At 39.1% G+C, this 27,622-nt stretch overlaps 3 protein-coding genes and 1 long non-coding RNA gene across 6 annotated transcripts in view; 2 read left to right on the forward strand and 2 right to left on the reverse strand.

Moving 5' to 3' along the window:
• The window catches only part of rgs7a (regulator of G protein signaling 7a), a 42,140-nt gene extending 23,503 nt beyond the window's left edge, over window positions 1-18,637 (forward strand). For 2 of the 3 annotated variants that reach the window (XM_026355944.1, XM_026355945.1), the window contains exons 3-18: window positions 136-232; window positions 3,691-3,741; window positions 9,291-9,397; window positions 10,293-10,344; window positions 11,250-11,314; window positions 11,554-11,630; window positions 11,845-11,926; window positions 12,915-12,989; window positions 13,126-13,224; window positions 13,413-13,474; window positions 14,543-14,653; window positions 14,772-14,897; window positions 15,808-15,994; window positions 16,250-16,339; window positions 17,592-17,628; window positions 17,851-18,637. In XM_026355944.1, the coding sequence (XP_026211729.1) occupies window positions 136-232; window positions 3,691-3,741; window positions 9,291-9,397; window positions 10,293-10,344; window positions 11,250-11,314; window positions 11,554-11,630; window positions 11,845-11,926; window positions 12,915-12,989; window positions 13,126-13,224; window positions 13,413-13,474; window positions 14,543-14,653; window positions 14,772-14,897; window positions 15,808-15,994; window positions 16,250-16,339; window positions 17,592-17,612 (1,302 nt within the window). In that variant the 3' untranslated portion in view covers window positions 17,613-17,628; window positions 17,851-18,637. The remainder of the gene's footprint in view (window positions 1-135; window positions 233-3,690; window positions 3,742-9,290; window positions 9,398-10,292; window positions 10,345-11,249; window positions 11,315-11,553; window positions 11,631-11,844; window positions 11,927-12,914; window positions 12,990-13,125; window positions 13,225-13,412; window positions 13,475-14,542; window positions 14,654-14,771; window positions 14,898-15,807; window positions 15,995-16,249; window positions 16,340-17,591; window positions 17,629-17,850) is intronic. The other variant, XM_026355946.1, reaches the window with a different exon arrangement.
• LOC113159321 lies at window positions 9,341-14,213 on the reverse strand. Its single transcript, XR_003298614.1, has 3 exons — window positions 14,124-14,213; window positions 9,538-9,731; window positions 9,341-9,384 (listed from the first exon to the last, which is right to left on the reverse strand). It is a non-coding gene; the product is annotated as an uncharacterized LOC113159321 (long non-coding RNA).
• Window positions 18,638-19,611: 974 nt separating the features above from the next.
• grem2a (gremlin 2, DAN family BMP antagonist a) lies at window positions 19,612-26,194 on the forward strand. The gene is made up of 2 exons (XM_026355948.1): window positions 19,612-19,949; window positions 24,941-26,194. Exon 2 carries the CDS (start codon window positions 24,942-24,944, stop codon window positions 25,518-25,520), a length of 579 nt encoding a protein of 192 aa, XP_026211733.1. The 5' UTR covers window positions 19,612-19,949; window position 24,941; the 3' UTR covers window positions 25,521-26,194.
• A 239-nt stretch (window positions 26,195-26,433) lies between these two features.
• LOC113159317 (formin-2) overlaps window positions 26,434-27,622 on the reverse strand; it is a 35,642-nt gene continuing 34,453 nt past the window's right edge. Inside the window, exon 18 of the mRNA XM_026355943.1 lies at window positions 26,434-27,449. Within this exon, the coding sequence (XP_026211728.1) occupies window positions 27,423-27,449 (27 nt within the window). The 3' untranslated portion in view covers window positions 26,434-27,422. The remainder of the gene's footprint in view (window positions 27,450-27,622) is intronic.

The following is a 27,622-nucleotide window of genomic DNA, read 5'->3' on the forward strand; positions in this document are numbered from 1 at the left end:
CCACTCAGCAACTTGCTCATATCTGTTTACTGCTTTACTCACACATATTCTCCACTTACTACGACAAGATCATGAAAACGCTCACTGTTTCTCTCTCCTGTCCTGGTTCTCTCCCACTGCCCCTGTGTTGTCTAGATGGAAGAAGTAATAGCACGCATGCAGGACGAGAAAAATGGCATCCCAATCCGAACAGTGAAAAGTTTTCTAACCAAGATCCCCAGTGTATTTTCAGGTAAGGCTCTTCTCTTTCTGCTCAGTTCTGTTGTGCTCTTCACTTTTCCTCCACTTGGCTCCCACCCACAAGGTACCTAACCAGAAATCTGTTTTTGCCAAACAAAACAATAAAAGTATTTAGAGAGTTGTCCATTTTGCATTTAACAGCAGCTGCACCAGAATGTCAGAAGGACAAAATTGGATTTTCAAGCTGTGCACTTTAATAGATAAGAATCCATGTTGGAGTGATGTTCAATGGCAAATTTGTTTAGTTGCACTACTAGTAGTTAAATTGAGTTACACTATATTTTATGGCTAAGAGTAGTGAGGCCATTGTCACTCCAATTTATTTCTATAGATAAAAAATTAACAACACAATATAAACTGAATTAAAATGACAGTAGTAGATTACACCCAATAAAATTAAATTATAACCCTATACCAGCCTTACAATGCGTAATAAACCCTATGACTACAAATCAATGAAATATAAAAACCCTGAAACTATTTATGAAACTCTACTGACAATCCAAACCCTTGGGTCTAAGGTATTCCTATAAATCTTCCAATATGTGCTTATTCCTGTGAATTTTGGTCACTATCGCTGCTAAAAAAGGACACAAGCACAATGCTAAGGGTCCTTTGACATGGATGGCTATGATGGACAAGAGATTCAAAAAAGTTTGGCAGTGAACACCAACATGTGAGCGCAGTCACATTTAAAGAGCTCACTTTATCCTTAGTGACGTTAGTGAAACAAATGCTTTGGGCATTTAGAGGACAGCTGAAGGACTGTTCTTTTTTTGTTTCTGCTACACAGTGTTTTTGTTTTTTGGCAAACTATATTGATTAAACATTTTACACCTGCCTGACAACATCAGCTCAGCTGTTTTGTTTGTCAGATATTATACAATCTGTGGCTACATTGACTGCATCAGCTGAAATATAACATTATTGTAATTGCATTGTATAATTGATGTTGTGCTTTTACCTTTTCTGTACTTTACCTAATTAAAGAGAAATGCATTATAATCATTAGCGTTACAGTGACACCATAGTGTCAATAAGCTATGTTTTTTAAGTGAATCAAGACTACAGTAAGTGTAATGTTCAGACTTCGTGTGATGTTCCCCATAAACACTACTCTCCTGGCAGTTTCTAAGGCTGCAACAGGGACACAGTCCGTCTGTAGCTCCCCCTCTGTGAACACTGCCACTTGTGTTCATTAGAGCACTCGGCCAAGCTGTAAGCACAACAGCCAAGAATGCAACCCCGGTTGCTGCAGTGTGTTTTTCCACCACACCACTTAGACCCTCAATTTTTTACCAGAAAACATTGATTTCCTCACAGACTATTCAGTGGCTACTGTAACAACACTTACTGTTGAATTACTATTGGTTTATCTATACAATCTGCAAATCACTTGCAAGAAAAAAGACAACCTGGCTAAAATGAGTGGTGTACAGTACTGCATTTGTCATTGCAGTGACAGCATCACTCACCTACATACAGCTCACCACAGGCATATTACTCATGGATGGAGTTTGTGCAGCATAAACAACAACTCAGCAAGATAGTAAACTGTGAAAAAATCAACTAACTAACTAGATTTTAATGGCTCAGAATTATAAGTTTACAGAAGGCTAAAGTCCCCTTTGAGTTTTCAATAGCTTCACTTTTCTTCTCTGAATTTCTGCACTTATGCCTTTTAAAACATAAAAAAACTGCATTTTCATTTTAAATCATAATTTCTAAATATAACTGTGGCAAGAAAAAGTGTGAACCTTTAGGTTTCTCTCTATAATAGATACAGAGGTTTTCTGCATTAATTTGTCATAAAGTGTGTTTTGATCTTCAGTTGTATTTACAAATATAATGTGCCTAAAATAATAACACAAAAAAATTCAGATCTTTTATGTCTTTATTGAGACAAACCATGAAAACCTCACAGTGATAGTGCTCTTTTGCAAATTTCAGGCCTACAGCAATGTTTTTTGTTTGGTAAACAGTGGCTTCCTTCTTGGTCACCTGCCTTGTTCAATGTTTTACCTACAGTAGACTCATGAACACAGATGTTAGCCAGTTCCAATGATGCCTTCAAATCTTTGGTTGTCTCTCTGGGTGGTTTCTTTAATCATTAATCAGTGTTTGTTGTGCTCTTGGGGCCATTTTGACTGATAGCCACAGTCCCAAAGTGTCTCCAGCTTCTACACGTTTTTTTTATTTTATATTATATTTACTACTACAATTTTGGCCTATGGTTACCTGCATCCAACATTTGCCATCACTGGGATCATTAATTGTTGATTTTATCATTTATCACTCTGTTTATATTATTGTCACATTCTGATGTGCGCATATCCTTACATCCACGCACACACACACACACACACAGACACACATACACACACGCGCAACCCAATTTATGGGAAGAGATTAATCAATTTAGAGAACAGCCTGTTAGAAGATTACCTTACACATCTTATTTGAGCTCTGTCATCGAAAGTGGGTCAAGTTTGATAGTGTGCAAATGGAGTTGTTATTAATGATGTTAATCCATGGAAAATCTCATCTGGTTGGGGGGCGCCGAAAAACAAGGGTGTGTGGTGATAGAGAAATGGAGAGAAAAACACAGACAGATGAAAGGGGAGCTTGATGGACAGACAGAAAGCAACAGGGGCCGACTGTCTCACGGCATGAATTCCCTCATGTGTCCATTTCACACCTTTTCTCAGCCTCCTGTAGCTCTAGTCCCCTCAACACACCTTCACCTGTCAGTATGACAGACCGTAATAATAGCCTAGAAAATATATATTTAGCCAAAGTGCCAAAGTCACATGTCGTGGTAGGGTGTGAATATGACCAGGGGGGCAGAGGATACTGTTATGTTCTTCTGAGATGTGAAAATGGTTTGGTAGCATTCTCAGAGGGAAATGCAAAATGACATCCACCGTATCGTGCAAAAGAATCAGAATCAGATTTTTTCCAAATGATACTTGTACATCTTGTCTCGCCTTCAGCTCAGTTTTACATTATGATTTTCTCCACTCTGACCTGTTTACATCTTAGACAGTTGGAAATGCCTGTTGTGATGCATTACTTATTAAATAAAACTGTTGCAGCTACACCTTCTGCTACGGCTGAGTCAGACTAATTGTGTTGTTACTGTACACAATAGATGCTTCATTATGCTATTGTGCCTCTCTGTTCATTTGTATTAATGGATTACTGCCAAAGAGAGGTGGCTTGGAGAGGGTGTCAGAAAAGAATATTTGGTAATGGATGGCCTATTACCCACCCACATGGTGCAAGGCGAGAGGAATTGGTATGCACTGCGATGATGAGGGGAGGTGGGTAGGGTTAAGAGCGTCATTGTTTTCCTTTCATTTGTATCTATATGCAAAAAGGTGTTTGAGCACACTGTGAATACATTAGATGTGTCAGTAATTGATATTAACGTGCCTTCTCTCATTTCAGGTTCTGATATTGTACAGTGGATGATCAAGAATCTGGACATTGAAGATCCAGGTAAAGGAACAAATTAATATTGATCTCATGTTAGAGTTTCTCAAAAGGTCAAAGTTAGTCATTGTAGTTTAGTTTTCTTTTAAGATCACAAATAACTCGAGCAGTGGAATGACCCAGCTCATGGAGGCAATTAAGGTAGTAGGCTTACTTCATGAACATGAACTTGACTGACAATTGTTTTCTTCAGAGTCAAAATGTTCCTGTAATAGATGAATATATTTAAAACATACTGCTAACTAAATTTAGCATATTTTAATGGTGCTACTTTTCCTATTTTTAAACAAATACAGGCAAAAGCCTTCAAATAAACTAAACATTATTAGAGGAACCACAGTGTAAGACATTGAAACCCCACGAATGGTCTTTTCTTAATTAAAGTTAATGTTGGTGTAAAGTCTAAATTGTAGAATCGCAGCTGTTTGGTTCTCACTTGTAAGATGATGAGCGCTGACTGATAGAGAAGCGCTTATCTGTAGCCTCTGTAGCCCACAGCTTTTTGAATTTAGAAGTTTCCATTAGTCTGCACAAAAAGAAACATGAATGTGCCTTTGTGGAAGGAATTATTGTATGTAAACGTCCACAGTTATGCTTTTTTCTTTGATCTGTCTTATTGTGTCCTGAAGCTACAGCAGACACTGCACTTCTTGTTCTTCCAGTTTCTTTTTTAGTACTTGTGTGTATACATGGGAAGTTTTTATTTGTGTGTTTGTGCATCCCAGTCTGTATTCTCTAGTGTGTGCCTAGATATTGTGTGGCGTGCCCATAGTTATCTTAATGGTCATCAATTGTTCACATACAATATTTATGTGTGTGAGTGTGATTTTAAGAGCACTAGGAAGCAGTTAGATAATAGTGAAACATCTCTGCAAAGTTTAAGACAAGAACCTATGAACCTATTTTTTTCAGAACTGCGATTAATAATGTATTTGTATCTTGACAACTCTAATATAGAGAAAACATTCTAAAAAATCAACTACAAAAATGTCTGACAAATCAGTTATACTTAATGTGTTGTGTAAACTAGGCCAAAAATGTTTTTGTTGCACTTTTACTATCTGTGAGCTCTGGCCAAAACACCTACAGTATGTCATTCCCTTAAGCCAATTATCATTTATAGTATTTCCTTTCATCTGCACTATTGAAAATACCTATCCATACCAGTACCACAGAAATTTTATAAGATAGAAGAGTCAGAGAATGTGTCAACAAACATATGTTCTTTGTCATAGACTAATTTTTTAATCTGAGCACTTCTTTACTAACCGGCACTAGACATGTCATCTACTTCCCTGCAGTGGTGAGTAGAGTATTGTGCAAAACTAAGTAACCTCAGCACAGAACAACTCCTGGCGGGGCTGACAAACACAACAAAGTGAAATGCAATTAATTTGGCTCACAGCACGACATCCGCATGCTTATTATGGAAAGGAAGATGAGCCTATATCAAAGTTGACTGGGGACTTAGAGTTTCTTTTGCTAAATGAATGCCACAGATAATATATGGCACACTCAGACAAACTCATTATCATCCTATTTGGTAATCTCTGTCATCCCCAATCTTATTTTCATTCAATACTGCATTTGATTAGATGACACAATCCCTGCCTCCAAAGTTCTCAAAAGTTATGATATTATTCCTCAGTTAAATGTTTCAGTCACACATCAGCAATCTCAAACTTGACCAAGGGCTTTCTCTTAAATGAATATCGGATTCTACCTATTACACATTAATACACTGGGAATATATAGGTAAAGACACTCTTTCAACTCGGTTACAGAACAGGAACTGCTTGCAGCTACTCGGCATGACCCCATTCTGCAGAAGTAACAAAATCCAAAAATATAAACCCTTTGTGCTTTACACTATCAACTTACTGTATGGCGTAAGTAGCGAGGATATATTAACTATTCCATAAATAATATACTGAAAAATTAGCAAGAGCAGCCAACGGACCAAAGAATTTAATAGACCATGGATCAATTCATTCACAGGATCACTTACAGTATGAAGTACTTTTGCTATCATTGTGATTACACCAGGAGGGTTATAAATCTGCTCTAGCGTTAGTGGTCTCAGGCGCTCCTGGCCTCTGACCTACATGACAATAAATCCCTTCAGGTGAATCAATAAGATCATAGTATTGTCATAGAATACATTTTATGACACTACGATTCTCTTACAAATACATCACATCTGTCTATAAATGTAGTTCAAACTCATAACTAATAACTTTAATGCAAATATAATAATAATACTGTAATTCAGAATCTTTCAAGTTGTGGCTTTATGCCCTTGGTCTTGATTTATTGACATATGAACATTTGAACTAGGAAATTGTGAAACTGATGCAAAATCAACTGATGTTTTTATCAGAAAAGACAGTGACGTACTTTGAGAGTTTTTGGACCGAGATTACAGAGATATCCAGTCCTCTGTGACAGTTCAGAGAGTGATACCTCTTATCTCATGCAGACAAAGCTAAGTACTGCTGTGTTGTATAGAAGCCCACGACTTGTGGAATGCACGCACACTAACATCGGTTTAAATCATGGCATTGACGTTAGTTAGTGACAGCTGCCGTTTTACATTTCAAGCTGCAAACAAGAAGCCCACAGGCACGTCAGAGAACAGGGGAAAGGTCTAGTCAGAGCATCATGGATAAGAGTTTTTGGCTAGCTTATAAAAACATATAAATAAAGTCTTAGTTGGGGAAACACTGCATCACCTCAATATCTTTCAAGAGAACATATATTACTCTATAGTGTTAAGTACTTAAAACATGACTAGAAATGCAGAATCTATTTCCCTTGTCTTTAGAAAAAGCTCAACTTGAAGAATACACCCACACTCCACTTGGCAGAACTCCAGGCGGCTGTTTTTTTGGCACAAAGCTGGTAATATGATGAAATCAAAGGGCGTTTTCCCCCTGGACTTTGAGGCCGGCCTTTCTTGACAACTTGACTAATTCCAGTCCAAGGTTTAGTCAGCTATAAAGCTTATGGAAAGCTTATGCAATATGTTAAATGGAACCCAGAAACTCCCCTGTTACCAGAAATCGATCCCCACAGAGTCCTACTATAAAAGCAACAACAGAGAAATCTTGGTTAATCTTTTATTTATCCCATAAAAATCCCTCCTTCACATTAGTCGGATTTAGCATTAACAGAAATTAGCACTTCGCTGCTTACCTGTATCAAAAGTTATGTTATACATTTTAATTAGTGCTAAAGAATTGCTTACTACATGACATGTAAATAATATAGCAGGGTATGCTGATAATTCAATGCCAGAAGGATTAAAAAAAGAGGCATAAAAAAAAAGGAGAGTCCCTAAAATGCCAGCAGAAGAACCCTCAGCATCACTTTAATGAAAAAAGAGAGACTGGGCAAACCATCACAGGTGACAGAGGCACTCAAACACAAAATGAGAACAGATCAGCCCTGTGGTTTAAGAAAAGGAGACAGCAAGCTCTAACTGCACTGTCATTTTTCATACTTTGTTGACTTCACTTTCATCAGAGGTATCCTGTCTGAGGTAACAACGCAGAAAATTAAATTTTTGAAAGGATAAAAAGTAAAAAGGTACACAGATTAGTGGACTTTTGGGCCTCAGTATCTATTATAGAGAGATGCCGATGACATAAACAGGCCTTGTCCCTTTCTTGAGCTCTCAGAGAGAAATGACTCTTTCTCTTTCTGACACAACAAAATGTGTATAGTAAATTATAAATATACACGTGGGACAACATCGCGGGAAGAAATAGCACAGTGGATAAGAAGGAGGTGACGTGTTTATAGGTAAACAGGTTTAAATAACTTATGAGTCATAATTTATTAATAACTGGAGCCCAGTCTCTCTCTCTCTCACTTTCACACACACGCATTCACACACACACCCTGACCTCTCAAAGCTGTGACTGTCACCTCGGTGGTAAAGGAAAAGCCAATCTATAATAATCTCACACTGGGTGCATATGGATGTGTGTGAGAGTGAGAGATTTGTGCATGCAGACAATGAGCTCCTGTTATAACATTCACAACTCTACCTATTTACATCACGTCATGTCTTTATATTCTTTATGTGCCTCTTGGTGTGTTGTTAGCCCTCTCTGAAATGTATGCAAACATCCAATAAATCAAACTGCATGGCAGAAATAGGTAAACTACCACTGTAGAGAAGATATAATTTACTATATTGTTTATAATGAACAGAAAGTGGTAATATTAACAAAGAGCCATCACTTTATACAAAAAATTAATAATAGATCATCAAGAAGAGGTTACAGGTTGAAAACAGCAGGGAAAAACTGGTAGCAGACGCGGCCCATAGTTGATGATGATTGCATGTTTTCATTATCTGATGGTTTTAAATCAGGGACAGTCAGCCCTGATGACTGCTCCACAGTCCTCTGTGTGCTGTGGAGCACCAGAGGGAAGCAGGTTTTCTCTCCAACCAAGCACAGCACCAGGTGATTTGACTGATGAGTTCCGCCTCTCTGGCTGAAGGTGGGCTAATCAGCAAGACCTCCTGCTGGGCTGTTTGCTTAGGATGGAGACCTGCCTATCCTCCTGTCAAAGCATTTTCACAGCCTATTAAAGTGGCAGCTCCTCATTCATGCACTTGTGTTCATCCTAGCCATTTTGTCAAAGATGAGTTTATATCAGGGGATGAAAGGTGAATTAAGGTTGCTGGATTAAAAAAAAAAGTGATTATCCAGAATCTGTGATGAGGAACTACTGTGTGGAAATCAGGGAATCATCCTTTTAAGAACAAGAGAGATTTATTTTTAACCCTTGAAGTAAATGGAATAACAAGTGTTTATGTAAAGAAGATATTTGAATTTAAATGAACAAAAAACATCATCTTACAAATCCTGATTGCAAATTTTGGACACAAAGATAAGCTTATTCATTTTCTGCTGTATTGGATAGCATGATTGATACCTCTCATATATTTTGCTATAGCCAGAAGTCAGTGAGCTAGACAGGAGTACTGAAAACAGGTGAAGCTGCATCTGTCAAATTGTAAAAAAAACAAAATAATCTACCCATCAGCACCAGCAAAGCTCACAAATTTACCGTGATATATCTTGAAGAAAGTGAAACTATTTGCTATTCCATTGGCTGCTATGTATTGAGCTATTTCTGGCTCTGTGCAATTGGCAGGCAACAGTAGACTCCTGGAAATTACTGGTTGTGGCCAAGAAGCAGTTACTTCTAGATATATTGGCAAATTGTTGTTTTCATTTCAGTTTTTGTGCAGATTACACAAAGACGACATAAAATGGAGGCTTGTTAATTTTAGACGTGCTAATAGGTCTAAGTCTTAGTTACCACTATAAATTAATTTATTCATTATTCATTTAGGATTTTAATGCAAATTTTAAAGCAGAGATTTTTCCTTCAGTATGGTAAAAATAAAATCTGCACAACTTACACAACTGAGCTGCTACCTAAGATGTGTGTGTGTTGATGTACAATATTACTGAGGAAACAGAAAACAGAAGCACGCTACGATGTAAACTCACTTTTTGTCTGTGTTTTCTCAGTGGAGGCTCTTCACCTAGGAACTCTGATGGCTGCGCATGGTTACTTCTTCCCCATCTCAGACCACGTCCTCACTCTCAAAGATGATGGCACTTTCTATAGGTTTCAGGTGAGCATAATAAATGATCTTAGCTTCTAATGATCTTATTACACATTATTAAGATTTAGATTAATAAATTATTCAAGTGGAAAATCTTTACAACAACATCAACAACGATACAACAATCAATTAGAACTAAAACCCATTACCTATTGTTTATGTGGGATCTCCTCCCAGACCAGGATCAGCGAGGTCCTGGACAGTCTGTGGTGGTACTTGGTAGCGTCAGATGCACTGTTACATAATGTCCCATAGGTGCTCAGTTAGATTTAGGTCAGGGGACTATGAGGGCCAGTCAGTGGCATCAGTGCTTTTGTAATCCAGGAACCGCTTACACAGTGTCCTGCAAGAGGACAAAAAAACATTTTAAGGATTGATAAACTGTAATTAGTATTTATTATGAATGTGACAGCACAAATGTCCACCTATACTCTAAAAGCTACTGGTATGAGTATTCTGCAAACTATAAGTTGGTGACTGATCAGAGAAAAGGTGGAAAAACATGTTAAGTGCCTCTGTGTGATATTGATCAGTTTTCATATAGTCATATGATACAATTCTGACGGGTTCATGAAAAACCAAATCAGTGCTTAAGCCTGTTTGTGTTCGTAGCAAGCCTCGCTTTACTCTTTACACTTAGGTGTTTACATCTGAAGCTGGTCCATACGAACGTTGCCCAGGGAGGGCCAGGATCCATGCGGATGTCTGCTCTCAGCGCTCACTAAAAGGAGCTTATGTGCTTTAGATGTTAGCCGAGCTCATTATACAACAAAATGTCCCATTATAACAGACCTCACATGACAGTGCATACTTTGATTCAGAACACCATGTGGTTAGTTGTACGCTGTCAAAGATGCAAGGTTTCTTTTAGAATTGTTCCTTAATGACCTGTTTTTCTCTTCAGACTCCTTACTTTTGGCCATCAAACTGCTGGGAACCAGAAAACACAGACTATGGTGAGAGAACTGTTCTCTTGTACCCCTAATTTGTGCTTTGTGCACTGTGCAGTATATACTGAAGAAGCTACAGACGGTATCTGTAAGGTATAAAATATGATTGTCCAGTGGACATGTTATTGTTGCTGATGCTACAAAAAGTTTCATGTTTAAGATGAAAAACAATATTTTATGTTTTTTATGGCTGCACATTCAGTTCTACTCAAATACTCACTGGTTATAGCACAGTGAGCTAACACTACCTTTAAGTGTTTTCAACCTTATTTTAAATATATTTAAAATGTTTTTCAACCTCAATCTTTCTGACTGATGCAGGCTGTGAAGGAAGTGTGTTTGTATGTGTGCATCTGTGGTGCACATTTGGCTAAATTGTGATACAGGGATGAGCTTTTAATTGCTTTCAGTGGAGCGCAGTGCAGATAAACATTTCATAATGCCAAAAATAGTGAAGGTGAATAGCCGCAGCCTTGCAGGTCTTTCATTTGTTATTTGAGTTGTAGGGCAGAAAAAGGACTAATGCTCACCATGGGAATAATCCTGTGAGCGTTAGGGGAAGTTAGAGTGTCTCAGATGTAACAACTGATTCACGTGAATGATGCCTTTAATGAAAACAGTCTAATGACATAATGAAGCTTCCACATAATGGTCAGTTAACAGAGGGATGAAGGGATGATGTGCAGTACAGGAAGACATCAAAAGTCAGGCGTGTGCACACGCACACAAGCACACACTGTAACAGACGCTCACACCATGCGCAGCCAATGACCTTTGTGATTTGCAGGCCAGTTTAAATGTGCAGTTGAGAGGATTAAATGAGTAAACGCAGGGCCACTTAAGGCTGTTAAAACCAAGCTGAGATCCCATTTTGCCTCTGTTACAAATCTCTCTGTCTGCCTCTCTCTCAGCTGTTTACCTCTGCAAAAGAACAATGCAAAATAAAGCACGTCTGGAGCTTGCAGACTATGAAGCGGTAAGTGAAAGAGGTCTTTTAGTGTCAGCCCTTTTGACATGTCTTTAGAAACTTGTCTTTTGTTCATACTGACAATGAAAACAATTGTCTATATATCATTGTCATGTGTAACTTTCCTTTCACCCAAGCTATTAAATTAATCACTAGGTTAGTTTTTACTTAGAAAGGACACAATATACTGTAACGTACTCAGCCCAGATCCCTTAAAAGCATTTCTTTTCCACCTTAATGTCTTTCAGGAGAGCTTAGCAAGGCTACAGAGAGCTTTCGCCAGGAAATGGGAGTTCATTTTTATGCAAGCAGAAGCACAAGCGAAGTAGGTTTCTATAAGAACCACACACGCATTGAGCCACTAAGTGAGTCCTCTTACACCTTCATTACGACATGATAAAACTTAGTGGTTTACTACAACTTCCCTGTAATTTCCAGCACACAACGTCACAGATAAACTGCACATTAAACATGTAAAGCAATGGACATGTGTGCCTTGGAATGAGCTACATGCATGGTTTTGAACTTTTGTTTGACAGAGTGGACAAGAAAAGAGACAAAATTGAGAGGAAAATCCTCGACAGTCAGGAAAGAGCATTCTGGGACGTGCACAGACCAGTGGTGAGTGAAATTACCGATGCTGCTGTCACTGTCACATTTGCTAACCGATATCATTGCTGACATTATCGTCATTTTAATTATTCCTACAGAAGTGAATACACACACACACACACGCACACACTAATCCACCCGGTTCACATACAGTCAAAAGAATAATTATATAGACAAGGTAACTCATTTACACCATGGGTTATTTTATTCTATTCCACACATTTCACAGGCAGCAGGGATGATGCATCGAACAGTGCAAAAAAAACAATTAAAATTTAAAGTGTTACGCAGAAACAAGCACTTCATATATCATGTAAATTACATAGGGGCTATACATGATTTATGTGACATATGAATGATGAAAAGAAGTGAACACACCTTAAATCCTCCATTGTGTATTTCTCTGCCACAGACATGAAATGCCACATCAATAACTGTCACAACTCATCAGCTTCGCTGCTGCTTTGTACCTGTTCATACACACTTGTTTAGCATTAGCATTTAGTTTCTCTCCGAGGTTAAAGGGTCTCCTCTGCTGCATTTCTCCAAAAGCTACTGCTCCATGCTTAATTGGAAAATAACAAGTTCAATTTCTGCGTCCTTGGAGCAACATAATCAATATTAATTCAAATTTCACAGTGACTGTGTCAAGCTACCTCACTCTCTTCTTAGGGAAGAGACCTAGATTAGAGCTCTTGTTCAATCAGCCAGAATTTGCACACTAAGACTGATTTCCCGCTTGTTTTGCTAGAACTGGCACATTCCATGTTTAATTAACCAGCATCTAACACATTGTTCTGGAGACTTCTCAGAATCACTTCACATCCCAGCAATGCATATTGGATTTGATTAACTGAAACTCATACAATGGTGGTGAAATTGGACATTCACCATTTGTAGCATCCTTCTAGAGGGCAAATCATACATAGCCGAAGTAATAACGATAGAATTTAAGCTGAATTACCTCATGATTTTCTCCTGGATCCTCGTTTTACAGCCTGGATGTGTGAATACAACAGAGGTCGACATAAAGAAGTCCTCCAGAATGAAAAACCCCCACAAAACCAGAAAGGTACAGTACATCTTCCAGCTGATACAGATTTTTTAAGGGTCAGTGTTGATAAAATGTCCTTGCAGTGCCCGTCTGCAGGTGCACTATTGATAATTAGTTATCAATAATTTATTTTTTATATATTTTGCTGTTTTAGTCTGTGTATGGGCTGCAGAATGATATCCGTACTCACAGCCCAACTCACACCCCTGCCCCAGAGGCCAAGCAGCCTACAGAGGAGGAGCTGCAGGAACAGGTTAGACCTGAAGGTGGTGCTCTACTATTGAAGATAGAATCTTCAATAACAGTCTGACGCCAAGTACAGCAAAGTATAAGATCTTAAAATTAGCATGCAGCTGATAAGCAGCTAAATTTGAAACAACATTCTTTCTAAACACGTGAAACTTTAACGTGTATGCTAATTGTTCATTATTATGATTTCAGATCACCTTTTGGCAATTGCAACTAGACAGACATCGACTGAAAATGTCCAAAGTGGCAGAGAGGTGAGCGGTGTTCTTTGTAACCTTTATTCAGTTTAGCCATCGATCTGTTTACTGAACCTTTAAACGGGCCAACATGGCATGGAAGTAAGAGCTCCGACGACCTTGAGGAGTGATTGGCTCCAGACATTACCTTCAGTTGGTGTTGGAGCCAGATAGTAGATGGCACAGTGTCAATTTAACCACTTCAGACAAAAAACTGATGCCGAAATATGTCCCTGAACGTTCTCTACTGTTCTCTGACTCACTCGCTAACTGTGCTCAATATGTGGGTGGCAGAGTGATCATTTATCCCACAGCTTATCCCTGTAAACTCCTTCTGCCTGGTTTTTGTTAAACTTCAGTTTATTTAAGTTTAATTTTGTTTTCTCAAAACACACAGAGCTTAGTAGTGTAAACTAATGTTTTTCCAATGTTTGGATTCACTGTATTCATGATAGTTCATATTAAATGTCATTAATATGTGTATTTTCTTTATAATCAGGGAAGTCTCATTATATTGTTTATTAAATTACAATCACTAATTGCGATATTATCCACGATAATTGCAATATAAAATTTTCACCAAATCGTGATAGGCAACAATTATATTGCTAACATTGAGATTTAAATCTCTGTTCCCACTTCATATTAAAGACAAACCTGTACTCACCCACAAAGTTCATCCTCGTTACTACAACTACTACAGTCTAAGTGCCTTGTTCTGCTGTTGTTGGAGAGTACAGCCAGTCCTCCGAGTCCTGTTTTTATGTTTGGGCTTGCTTATCGTTATTTATGCTGATGCTGCAAACTAGCTCTATTTATCCAAGAGCACCTGCTTCTTGATTGAACATTAAACTGTTGGGAAAAATAAAAGCAAAGACGTCATGATGTTAACAGAAGTGATTACAAATAACTGAAAGCAGGTCAACAGAGAAACAAATAAGCATTTCCTTGCATGCGTTCCTACTTCATAACTGTTAATTGTTGATATATATAAAATAAAATGATTTACACTTTTAAATAGGCTAATACATTAACAAATCATTTATATTACTCACAGAAACTAATGCCATTACTCTCTCGAAACAGTTTGCTGGGCTACACAGAGCAGTATGTTGAATACGACCCCTTCCTCACGCCTCCAGATCCATCCAACCCCTGGATCTCAGATGACACCACACTCTGGGAGCTTGAAGCCAGGTGGGTACATCTCTAGAAAATTAACAATATACAATATATTCTTAGCTGGATAAACCCATTAGTTGATATATTTTGCACACATAATGTAAATGTTGCATTTTTCTGTGTGTTCCTCTAGTAAGGAACCAGGCCAGCAGAGGGTAAAGAGGTGGGCTTTTGGTATTGATGAGGTTCTCAAAGATCCTGTGGGGAGAGAGCAGTTCCTCAAGTTCTTGGAGTCTGAGTTCAGCTCAGAGAATCTCAGGTACACAATGAAATACTTTCCAACACGCCTCAGAAATGTAATAAAGTGCAGCACTGGAGAACTTAATCACTTTTTACCACTGCCTGCCAATCAATGCAGCAGGATCCAATCAGGTGTTTTTGGATTATGAACTGTGCTTTTCACTAAAACTGCTACAGCTGTATTCCTGAACCTAAAAAAACCTGAAATTGTCAGGGTTGTGCATTTTGTTCCCCAGACAGGTCCCCGCAGTGTGATTTCGTTTTTCACCACAACCTAATTAACACATGAACACACACGTGAGATTGTGGCCGGTTTACATTTAGCAAGTAAACACACCTGAAATGTTCGCCTACACCTGTATGCTTGGACTCAGTTGTCTGTGAGAGACATGATGAATAAGACAGTACCTCAATCTCACTTGAATGGATTTTATTTTCCACACAGTAACGTGTAGGCTCCCAATCATCACTATTATTGCTGGGGTCACTGCCTCTTTTCATGTATGATAAGTAAGCTACAGTAGAATGGTTTAATCAAAACAACGGTGGCTGGTGGGTGCAGCTTTTTCAAAATAGTCACATCTGTAGCTGGGGCTAGAATAACACAGGTGGAGTGGAATATTATGTTAATCTGTTTATTCATGGTAACAGGAATAGTGCAGAACATCAAAGATGCATGCAAACAGTTAAATATATGCATAGAGTAGCTGCTGTGCAGGTGGCTCCTCTGCTCCCTCTGATGGTACGTGGCGGTATTTTTAATGCTCAAAACTGATAATGTGGTTGGTTTAATGAAATCATTTAACCTCAGTCAATTATGCAGACATAGTAACTCGATCAAACAAAATCTTCCTAACCTCTGTAATGATAGAAGATTTGTATTTCATACAGGAATTTGATCCAGATCTAACTTAAACTTTGGTCTGCAGGTTTTGGCTAGCGGTCCAGGAACTTAAGAAGCGTCCTATCAGAGAAGTTCCAACTCGGGTTCAGGAGATCTGGCAGGAGTTTCTAGCACCTGGAGCACCCAGTGCTATCAATGTGGACTCTAAGAGCTACGACAAAACCACCCAGAATGTCAAAGATCCTGGGCGCTATGCCTTTGAAGATGCACAGGTGTGTGAGTAATCATTAAGAAATTAATTCACATCCATAGATAATTTCTGTGGTGTTTTAACAGTTTCACGCTGTAGATTCAGGACATTGGCAGTAAAAACCCAACATAATGCAACTGATACAACAACATGTTTCATTTATGAATCTCTCTCTGTTTTGTTCATCCAATGAATATGAAATTGTATTACTTCTATTCAGCACGATGTGTTACTCGTGTCTAATGTATTGTGTGATTGTTGTGTGTTTCTGCAACAGGAACACATCTACAAGTTGATGAAGAGTGATTCTTACAGCCGTTTCATCCGTTCCAGTGCCTATCAGGAGTTATTACAGGCCAAGAAAAAGGTGAAAAATACAACACAGACACATTAATTACCTGGTGCAAACACTGGATAAATGTCTTACAGGAAAGTACATGTACAGTATATGACAAAGCAACCTCAGCTTTATTTGTACATACACTACCTCTTCTCTCTTGGTGATGCTGAAAACTTCCCTGCTAGTCCCACCACCTCCCACAAGCAAGCATGGGAATAAAGCTGCTTGCACTGACAGTAAAAATTGTCTAATTTATTTTTTATAATTGGCTCATAATGTAATGCTGTGATAGCTGTTTCCTCAGATGATTTGTGCCATTCCTTGAAATGCAACTACTTGACATTATATGCACTCATTTCTGTTAATGCCAAAAATATTCTAATAATATCATAAAATTATTTAATGTAGTTTTAAGTTTATGTCTTTTACAATAAAAGTACTATAGAATAGATACAAGATTCCTGAATAAAGCAGCATGTGTGTTGTTTTGTAAAAGTGCAAACCAGGTAATAACCAAAGAATACGTCAAACAAAATGGCACCTTCAAACCTGCAATACCTGTGAGGGGCAGAGAGTGTGAATTCAGCGTATTAACAGAGACTGCTTCATGTGTGGATGATGGAGTATCTGATCAGGACTCCTGTCAGGCTCACAGAAGCCACTTTGAACAGCAGAGACACAAAGGCTGTCATAACACGATGAATAATTCTGAATTACACAGGTGTATTTATGTGCTTAAATCCTGCTCAGTCTCACACCTCCTACACTTGTCATTCTGGCAAAGAAGATTGTATTATGGCTAGGGTTTTTTAAAACAGCCTACATAATCTACAACAGTTTTTGGGTGTATGTTTTTTCTTTGATAAAATATGCAAATATAATACAATATTTATACATGTGTCTGACTCAGTATTAGTGGATATACAATAATGCAAACTGTTATAAATGCAATACAATGTAAAAACTGAACCTCTTAAACCTTTATGAGATCAGACTCATATCATTGGCCAACTGTTGAGTTTGATGCCGGCAACACTCAACAACAAAGCTGACTGTAAAGTTTATAAAACACTCCAAGATTCAAGATGACTTTAATTCTTGGGAAGTCTGTGTATATTTCAGCAGGGCAATGCCAGGCCTCACTGTGCACATGCTGTAACTGATTGAAGAAATGAAAAGATTTTAGTTTGTATTTCTGAAAATAGGGTCAGTACATATCGACCCCTGGATCCTCCGTGTGGTGATATTACTTCACTAATTGTCTTTTTTGTGCTTACAGAAAAGTAAGAACTTGTTCTGAAGGCTCTTGCTTCCAGGTAATGTCCAGTCATTGTCATTAAGTTGTTCTCTCAGTGATACTGCTACTGTGGGTATCTCATGATAGCTACGGAGGGTTTTAAATGTACATATTACAAGTAATGTTACCTTTACATTGAGTTCAAACCCTAAATTTCCATAGTGTGTTCATTACAAAATGGGCATATTTACCTTGTTCTCTTTTCCACTTCTCTGTTCTCCCTTCCTTCCTTGTCTCCCAGCACAGGGGAAACCACTAGCATCCAAGAGGCTGACCAGTTGTGTGCCATCATGCTAAAATCAATGCCATCTCTCTCTGGGACATGGAGGGGGACCATCTCATCTCTTTGTCATCATTGTCTATCCATCCGCTCTTGGCTCAGCTGGGTAATGAGCCAGGCCATCTGTTCGTCTGTTGTCCACTGGATGTTGCATGTCCATGGAGAGGATGTTCCTCCTTCTCTCTCCTCTTACAGTACCTGATATATTTCCAATATTCTCAGAAAGGACGCACTGCTGGACTTGTGAGGACACTGACGCACTGGCAAAATGAAAGATATTGCTGAAGAAAGTCAGCAATATGTTCCAGTTTTTTCCACCATAACTGCTGGATTGGAGCCCCTTCTCTCACTTCCAGCTGAAACAAATGATGTCAGAGAAAAAAAAAAACACAAGAATACAAGAATATAAAATGACAGCTTCAGCTGATAAATCTAACCAATGTCATCGCTTTACATGATCTGAGGTCACGCTATGGGAAGTGTTGTGCAGAATGAATATACAATATATATACATATATATATTATGATTATTATTATCATTATTTATAGTGAATTTATTTTGCTTTGCATTATTTTATTGCACTACAATAATTAGCACATATGGTTTTCATTGCACTTGTAAAGTCACAGTTCGAAATGACAAAAATGCTGTCTCCTGTCCTATGTAGAACATAAGTCTTTGTTATTCTCTCCTGCATTTATTTTTATACCATATTTAAAGACACTTTTACTTACTTGTATTATTAAAGTTGGCCCTCTATCTGTTACTAAGGCCTTGACTCGGGTTTTTCTCTTTGACTTTCTGGCCACACAAAACATTAGGAGTATGTGCAGCATTCAGTCTGTGTGAACGATGCATTTCTGCTTTCTACCACTAGAGGGTGATAAATTGTTTCCTACCGCAGGAACATGCTTTGTTTCCACAACCAGCACAGCTCAGCAAAATGCGCCACGGTACTCCACAGACAAATGAAGTTTTGTCATGCAAAAGCGTCATCATCCCCTGGTCTGCTGAAGGGGTTTTTGTTCAGGCCGTACCCATCTGAGGTTTTGCGGGGTCTGTTGATGTTTCAGTTCTTTGATGGCAGGAGCGACAGTCAGGGTTTTCCATCTCTGTGCCCAGTGGTCAGCCTAGTAAGAGCCACAAAACAGACAAACATTATTGTCTCAGTTGCATCAAGGAATGTCAATTGTGGCATTTTTCAAAGCATTCGTCTTGGTACATGCATACAGTGATTTATGGATTGGGGGATTATGGGTTGTAATGGTGGTGTGGTTACAGTACCAATGACAGAGTATAATTTAGGAGGTTTGTAGGAGCCAGTTGATTCTTTACAAGCTTGTCCTTTATTGTCCATGGTGACAAAATGTCACTTACTTCCTGAAAATGTAAATGCAAATGTCAAACACAGGGGGAGCAGAAAAAAATATTAAAATGGAAAAAAAGAAGTCAAAGAAAAAGACACACTTTTGTTATATATACTGTAGGTAGTTTTGCTATATTATGGATGAGTGGGCATATTATAATCAAATGTATATCACAAAATATACAGTATATGTATGTCATATATACATCAATGAACAAGGAGATGAACAAGTGAAAGAAAGCTTGGTTTGATTCACACAGTGCACCGGTCCAATAGGAAAAACCCTCCCAGTCTTGAGGAGGGAAGGGGGTGGTGGGGATTCTAAGTAAGGCAGGCTTTACAGTGAGTCAAGCGCTCTTACAGACAGACCACAGACAGTCTCCACAGCAATAAGATATGGACTTCTTGTGACTGAAACTTGGAGTTTCACTCCAAAACCTGAAAACAAAGAGACAAAAAAAAAAAGAAAGTGAGTGAGGAAGTGAGAAAGAGATAGAAGGAAAACGGATCGCTTCCACTACTTTGAATGTTTAGTGGGGAAAGAAGACGAGCAAGGACAAACCTGAGGATACTACAGATTGTGTTGCCATGGAAACCGAAAGCTGGAAGCGGACACAAGGACCAGTGAAGGTGGACGACCTCCCTTGACTGAATCCTCGTAACATCACTGTCACGCTGCACCTGTGGTGAAAGGTATATAAACCATACTTTACACTTCACTGTGATAACACTTAACACTTGAAGAGTCAATGAACCTATTTAAGGATTTGCAAGTTTTACAAGACACGCAGGCTATTAAAAAGACAACGACCATAATTCCAGTTTCTAGTATTAATCTTATTTCATATAAGATTATAATTAGCCCACTTCATTTAACAAAATTCAACGCTTAGACAAATCTATTACAAATAGAGAGCAAACATGAGGAAACTGTGATTGTCCGTGTGAATGTCTCATACATCATTCTGATTTACTGAGAATAATTTAGATCAGCGATTGTGAGCTCAACACATTGTATCCCACATGAGCGTAAGACTGAGTGACTCAGTGAGTCTTTGAATGACTAAGCGTTGAACCACGTACTTCGAACAGCAGTATTTAATATTTCCTCCAGCAGTTATGGTTTGATTCCCACCGGGGCCACCCATAATAAAAATGTACACCTTCGAGGTACTGTCAGGTGTTCTAGGTAAGAGTGTCTACTAAATTACTATAATTAGTGGCTGGAGATTCCAGAGAATTAGTGTTGTGATGATAGAATTTCTGAGTGATTATAGCATGTTTTACTGTGCGTCTCAGTGAGATTAAGTGTCACTTTAGTCTTTCCAGAAAGAAAAAGAAAGAATGAGGCAGAAATATGTAAATGCGCATAGTAAAACTATGTATTCTTCTCTCTCTGCCAGTGTGTACAGGTGTTTATTCTTCTGTATGTGTGTGTACATGTGTATACTGTATCCCAACTGGTGTGTGTGTGTTCTGAGTGTAAGCATGTGGTGGATGGTGGGGAGTTTGCCTTCTGATCCTTCTTACAGCTCTGGTGACTGCACCTCCTTGTACAGTCCACTCTGATGTCAAAGAGGATTTAGCACACAGACACACTAGTTTCTTTAGCAACAGAAAACACTTACTGTAAGTTTCTAGAGATAGTAAAACTGGAATTTGATAGAAGCCTTAACGACCTCTAAACATGTGATATTTACACTCTAGTCAGCAGATTAAACCAAATGCTGAATTCTGCTATTGCTGGCAACTTCCTGATACAATAAGACTTTCACTAACAGACTATTTACTGTGCTAGTGAACAATACATGGTTTTGAACTCCTTAACATGGAGTGGCTGTTGCTCATTCTGTGCAGCTCAATATTGTTCAAACCCAAAGAACATCATTTTAAATTCTAGTGGCGATCGTAGAGTTTCCAAAAAAGACACCAAACGTATTTAAATTCATCCTTACAAGAGCTAGAATATTTTTTTTTTCTTTGAGTGGCAAACACATTTCACACAAAAATAATGAGCTGGAACAAAAACAGGTTAAAGTTATAATGACGGTGAAATAAGGCCATTTTAGCACCACTGGGAAAACAGTAGGAGAAAACTGTATGTTAAGGGATCAAATAAACAAACTTTAAATGCAAGTGTTAATCACTTTAGCTAAGTAGTGTCATCCTGATCTGCACTGTGAAACCTTTTGTACCACCTCTAATTGCCCTGCATCGTCCACCAAAGCATGTAATGTTGCTGAGGCGAAGGAGTTGCCTTACATTCTTGCCAGTACTTAACTTGGAAAGCATTATATCTAGGCTGCTAGTCATTATCGAGATGGATTGTGGTGACAAATGGCTGCCCAAACTGCCTAAAGCAGCCTCCTGGCACTGTTGGCATTAGACACATTTACACAGCAAAGCCCCCGAAAGGAGCCCCCGCCAATCCCCCAACTGTTAATGAGCCAACAGCCGAGTGTAGTTTGGGAAAATACAATCCACAAATGCAGATAATGACATGGTTCCTCTTTGTGTAATTGACTCCAAGTGAAAACATTTCATTTACCTTTCTTTCCTTTCTCTTTATATCCTGTGTATGTGAGTCTGTGTGTGTGTGTGTGTGTGTGTGTGTGTGTGTGTCTGTGCATGTGTGTGGTTACAAATGAGTGTGCGTCTGCATGTGTGTGATTGAGGTTTGAGCTGCACGGTGAATTAAATGCAGTTCTACTGTAATTAACTGCACTTACCAGTCTGTGTATGAGACTTTCTGACGCACCAATAATTGAGGCATCAGGTTTTGTTTGTTTTAACCTGCCTTTGAAGGCATGCTGGGAAGATGTTTCACATCGTTCAGTGGAAGTACATCTGTTTGTACAAATTAGAAAGTCTTGAAAGGATTCTTGTTGCTTTTTTTCAGTCATATAACTGGATGGATGTGAAATATTATGATATTTAGCAGCGAGGTTGTAGATTTTCATAACCATTTTTGTTTTTCATTGCACTTTGAGATTCAAAAAACAAACAACAAAAAAAAAGACCCATTGTTGTGCAGACAGAAAACATTACCATGGTATTATAATGTCATTCTGAGAAACAAAACATAACAAGTTCCCACTGATGATAATAGTTGTTTTCAAAAAGGCTTGTGTCTAGCTCAGCAGCCTCTCTGGTATTTGTTTCTGGTATTTGTAATTTCATTAGAGGTCTGAATTTTGGAACCAAGGTCTGCCACAGTTCAGTGAAGCATGTCCCCCAACTATTTGTGGTTCTGGTAAAACATAAAACTGTGTTTTTGGACAATATTAGTGTTTAGCAGACAGAAAGGTCCGGTTCAGTTCTGTCTCACTATTAACACACCAAACCACAGACTCCTTCCGTCTCCGGGACTCTGTTGATTAGTGTTGTTCGTAAAGGAGAGACAGACATTTATATTTAGTCACTTGGCAGACGCTTTTATCCAAAGCAACTTACAAGTGAGGTACACGGGGTAAGTATAAGGACGTCTTGCCCAAGGACCCCTACTGGAGGTAAGCCACAGCCGGGACTCAAACTCTGGTGTCCCACATGGAGGGCGGCGATGTTACCACCACACTATCCAGCCGCTCACAGACATAGTGACAGAGAGAGACAGATGGGGAGAGAAAGAAATGAAGAGACAAACAGCTTGAGGAGAGATATACAGCTGGAGGGAGGAGGAGGAGGGCATGAAGGTGGTTTTGTTTCCCAGTGGGTCATTTGTCCCCAGTCCCACCATCTCTACAACCATGGTCAACCCCCACCACCACTCCTCCCATATCCATAATTTGCAAAGATAGATGAGGATAACTTGGGAGGGCCGGCACCATCGTACTTACACTGAGTTTGGGAGTGGAGAGTATGCGCTGCTGGTGACTGCGTAGCCCATCTGTCATGGCCTATGTACACAGTCAGTCAGGTCATCCCTCCAAAGTCCCTGGGGCTTTACAGACTGTAGCTCACCAGAGTCCCAGCGTACTTCTTTGAGCGATGAATAGCACTCAAAGAAGGAGAACAGAGAAACAGAGAACAGGAGCCTACACAGAGGAGCAGAGCCCGTTCTGACCGGTGGTTCATCTGTGAACATAGACAGTCAGCAGGAATAAGACGCTGCAGCGGGAACACATAAGAATATGTTGTACAGGGAAGGTAGATCACTAGAAGATAGAGTGGGGTCGTGACTCCTTGATGAGGTAGGTGGTGGAAGGACCCAGCAGGAGTTTTGTTCAGTTGTTCTAAGCTTTTGATGGATGTGAGTGGGTGTGTATGCTGGCATGTGTTGTGTGTATGCAAACATGTATCTACACGAGAAGCACAGATCGAAGCTGCTAAATTTTAGAGAAAAAAGAAAAACATTTGTTGCTGTGATTGAAAATTTATTTCTGGACAAATCAACAATAAACCTTAAATCTGATTTCTTGGCAGTGTGAACAGAATCCAAATTACTTCTGTCTCATATTTGATCTCTTAAGGATGAAAAAAATAAACAAGGAAAGCATAAAATAAAGAAGATCTTCTGTGTCTATACAACTCCAATATAACCTAATAATACTCTGGTTTTGGTCTGGTTTGAATTCATACTACATTTCTGCAAGACAGACAAATGACTGCTGTCTAGCTTTAGGGAAGTGCTACTGGGACAGTGATATACAGACTCATACAGCTCGGACAGGGTGCCATGGCCTCAGGGTCAAGGGTAGAAAAAGAAGACAAAAAACAAAGTGGATTATGATAAAGTAATTTGTTCCATGTCAGAGTGAGTTACGGGCCCAGAAAAGGAAGAAAGAGAACTTAGAAATTTGCACAGCAAAGAAGAGACTGTGAATAGAAGCAGCCAGTGGCCTTGAGGCAGCTTGGTTCTCTGTCAGAATTTCTGACTTAATGTCATGCAATGCTTGTCAAGAGCAACATCTGCTGAAAAGATGCTTGAGTGATAGTCAAAAATGTACTGGCACAAATACTGACAGCATACACACGGGCGGACACTCGTGTCATGAGTGGAGGAGAAATCATTTCTCTAAATCACACTGTTCCTGGTGTTAGCATGTTATAGAAGACACTATGGTTGTCTATGGGTCATGCTCAGTTCAGTTTGTCCATAGCATATTACCAATGAGTAGAAGAGTGGACTCCCAAAGGGTAACGCAGAGTTCCCCAACTCTTCCCTAATAACATGCAGATGGGCCTCTCTAATGCCTGTTTACATATCTGTGGCATAGTTCATGACTAAAGTAAGCAAAGCCCTAATTATTTTACCCGCCGACGGGACCAATAAAATCAACTTCCCCTTCTCGTTATGGGCGTTTAAGTGTATCCTTTGATGGCAGGACTTTGTTTATTTTTGGAAGAGTTGCGTAGCTGAGAGGAAAGCAAATAGAAGTAATGACACAGAGATGCTGACAAATGGAGGCCCGGTGATGGATTCATTTCCTCAATGATGCCTGGAAGGCTAGGATGCGAAGGTAGTTCGACATGAATGCACCTTCATACATTCGCAAACATGATTGGCAATATAAAAATGTTATGTTAGTCACGTGACATTTGTGTATCATGACATACTCTCAGAATATTACACCAGCTTCAGCGTTAATTGCTGTAAGATTCTGTTGATGTGACTGCAGAAACAATCTTTTCTGTTCAGAAACAGTACTGGTGACACTAATAATAATGTCTGTCTCTTTTTGTAGCATGCTGTGGCGAATAACTATCCCAGTCATCCTGGCTGGGGTGCTCTGCATCACTGCTGAGACCAAAAAGCCCCGACCCCAGGGATCTATTCCGTCCCCATACAAGACCAAAGGGAATCTGTCTTCAGAGCGTCACCACCGGCTATTGCAGCAGAAACCAGAGGTGTTATCCTCCAGCCGAGAGGCCTTGGTGGTGACAGAGCGCCGCTACCTCCGCAGAGACTGGTGTAAGACCCAACCTCTCCGTCAGACGATCAGTGAGGAGGGCTGCCGCAGCCGCACTGTGGTCAACCGTTTTTGCTATGGCCAGTGCAACTCCTTCTACATCCCTCGCCATATGGGTCCCAGCTCAGGTCAGGGCCAGAATCGAGGCCAAGCTTCAGGTTCTGGAAGGAAAAACCACAACAAGGCACAGGAGCCATTCCAGTCCTGCTCCTTTTGCAGGCCACACCGCATCACACAGCTCACAGTGCAGCTAGACTGCCCAGACCTGCAGCCGCCTTTTAAACATCGCAAGGTGCAGAGGGTCAAACAGTGCCGCTGCATGTCTGTGGATGTGAGCGGCCATGGGAAACTGTGAAGGAGGACTTGACAAGTCTTTTAAAACTCAAAAGAAATCAGATGACTGTCATCAAAGGCAGAAATAAACAAACTTAACCAAACAAGGACTGGCTTCAAGTTCAACTACTCTGCACTGTTAAATAATGGCCTGTAAAATGAAACATGGTGATCTAATCAGAGACTATCAGCCATGTTGGCAAGCAAACTCTGTTAATAGAGACTGAATCAAGTGCAAGACAACGAAGCAGCCAGTTTTTCTTTATTTCGCATGTCCCTGGACATTTGTACACTTTTATAAGTAGTATATATAAAAAGATGGACATTGGGAGCGACCAGATAATGCAGGGTCCTAAAGAACAAAACTGTATCCTGTGACCTGTGACCACTTCAAAAGGTTTCTGTAAAATGTGTTTTTCTGCAGAAGGATCTACGATACAGTAATCTTAGTTTGCCGGCAACACGAGGTGGGATGAATTGGTGGCATTTTAGAAGCATTGTATCCGTCATCCTGTATCTATTCCTTAACTTATATGACACCCAAAGTGATACACAAGTTGATGTCAAGGAAAGGATTTCAAGAAGCATTAATTGACAATGCAATGGCCAGTGGCATCCACCAGCTTGGACACAAGTCTGCTGTATACTGTACATTTGCCATAAATATACTAGATGAGTAGGGAAAAAAAAAAAAAACATACTGCAGCATGTGTAATGGAGGTGTGATGCAATATATACAGTATATATATATTTTATGTATGTGTGTAAGTATGTATGTGAAAAGTATATTAAATCTATTTCCTGTACAAAACAACTGTGGTGTTCAAAGTGCTGTACTCTGCATAATCACAGACAAATAACACAATCAGCAACAGCACACTTTCTTTTAAAAATTGTGTTACTTCTTTTATTTAATAAATATATTTTTTCCTGGTCAAGGGTATTCAGTCAAAACATACTGTTGGTATTGCACATGATCATATTACAAGATTCTATTGCTTAAATATATGGGAGCTCACACACACACACACACACACACACACACACACACACACACACACACACACACACACACACACACACACACACACACACACACACACACACACACACGGAAAGGCATCTACTGCATAGGATTTTGCTTAAACGTAAAGAAAATTGACATTGTGGAATAAAACATACATGACCTTTTCAAATGAAGAAAACATCTAAAAACACAATGAGGTTCTGTATCTAAAACATGTATAATTACCACTATGATATAATTTTTGTTTCAGTCTATGCAAAATTGAGTTTTCTTCTTTCCGTATAACATTTAATTACAGATGATGTCTCAAATATAGTTCTCTTCCACAGCACTTATTTGACCACTTCACTGTGCGATTAAGGCACTTTCCGTCTGGCAGGTGGATCCATACCTACCGTATAGAAATGTGATAAAATTCTGTGCTTTTCACTATTAAGGGAGATATAAAGAGGAAGTATTTATGCCTTCCTAGTAAACGAGGCTTGGGAACTGCACTAAAAACAAAACGGGCTACATATGGCTTATAAAATACTCCGAAAGCTTGGATAGAGTTTTGTTACAAATGTCAGACTCCAGAGCAAATTTCTGACGTGTGACTCAGCTACATTTATTCCCAGCTTAAGGATGTCTTTTAGTAGCTATATATTTATTTAATTGTATGAGTGCTATGAAAGGCTGGCTGAGTGTGTAGTGTTTCATTCCACTTTTAAACAATATAATATCCTTGTAATATCCACTTTGAACCAACGCACAATAAGCAACAGCTCTAAATCACTTGAAAAAACACTGGAAGTAAATAAATGGTAAATATTAAAAAAATGACTGATGAGTCATGTCAGATTGTACAAACAGTGCTTGTGCAATAGGCTGGGTGATTATAATTTTCCACTCTCTGCTTCAGATCTTCTGACCCAGCTTTGCTTTCTGTGGAAGAAAATAACACATCAGAGTTATTTACAGCTGGCAACATTGGCACTCATCTCAGTCAGGAGTATTGTTTCTTCAACACCCTGACAAGTGTTTGTAAGGATCACAGTCTGTTAGGCGATGATTTAATTTGCACCAAGGAAAAGGAAAAAAAAACATCAGAGATCTAA

This window comes from Anabas testudineus, chromosome 15, assembly GCF_900324465.2.
Source record: "Anabas testudineus chromosome 15, fAnaTes1.2, whole genome shotgun sequence".
Classification (NCBI taxonomy): Eukaryota; Metazoa; Chordata; class Actinopteri; order Anabantiformes; family Anabantidae; genus Anabas; species Anabas testudineus.

Excerpts from the sequence above, each read along its gene's own strand:
- grem2a (XM_026355948.1), top strand. The coding sequence starts at position 24,942 with ATGCTGTGGCGAATAACTATCCCAGTCATCCTGGCTGGGGTGCTCTGC.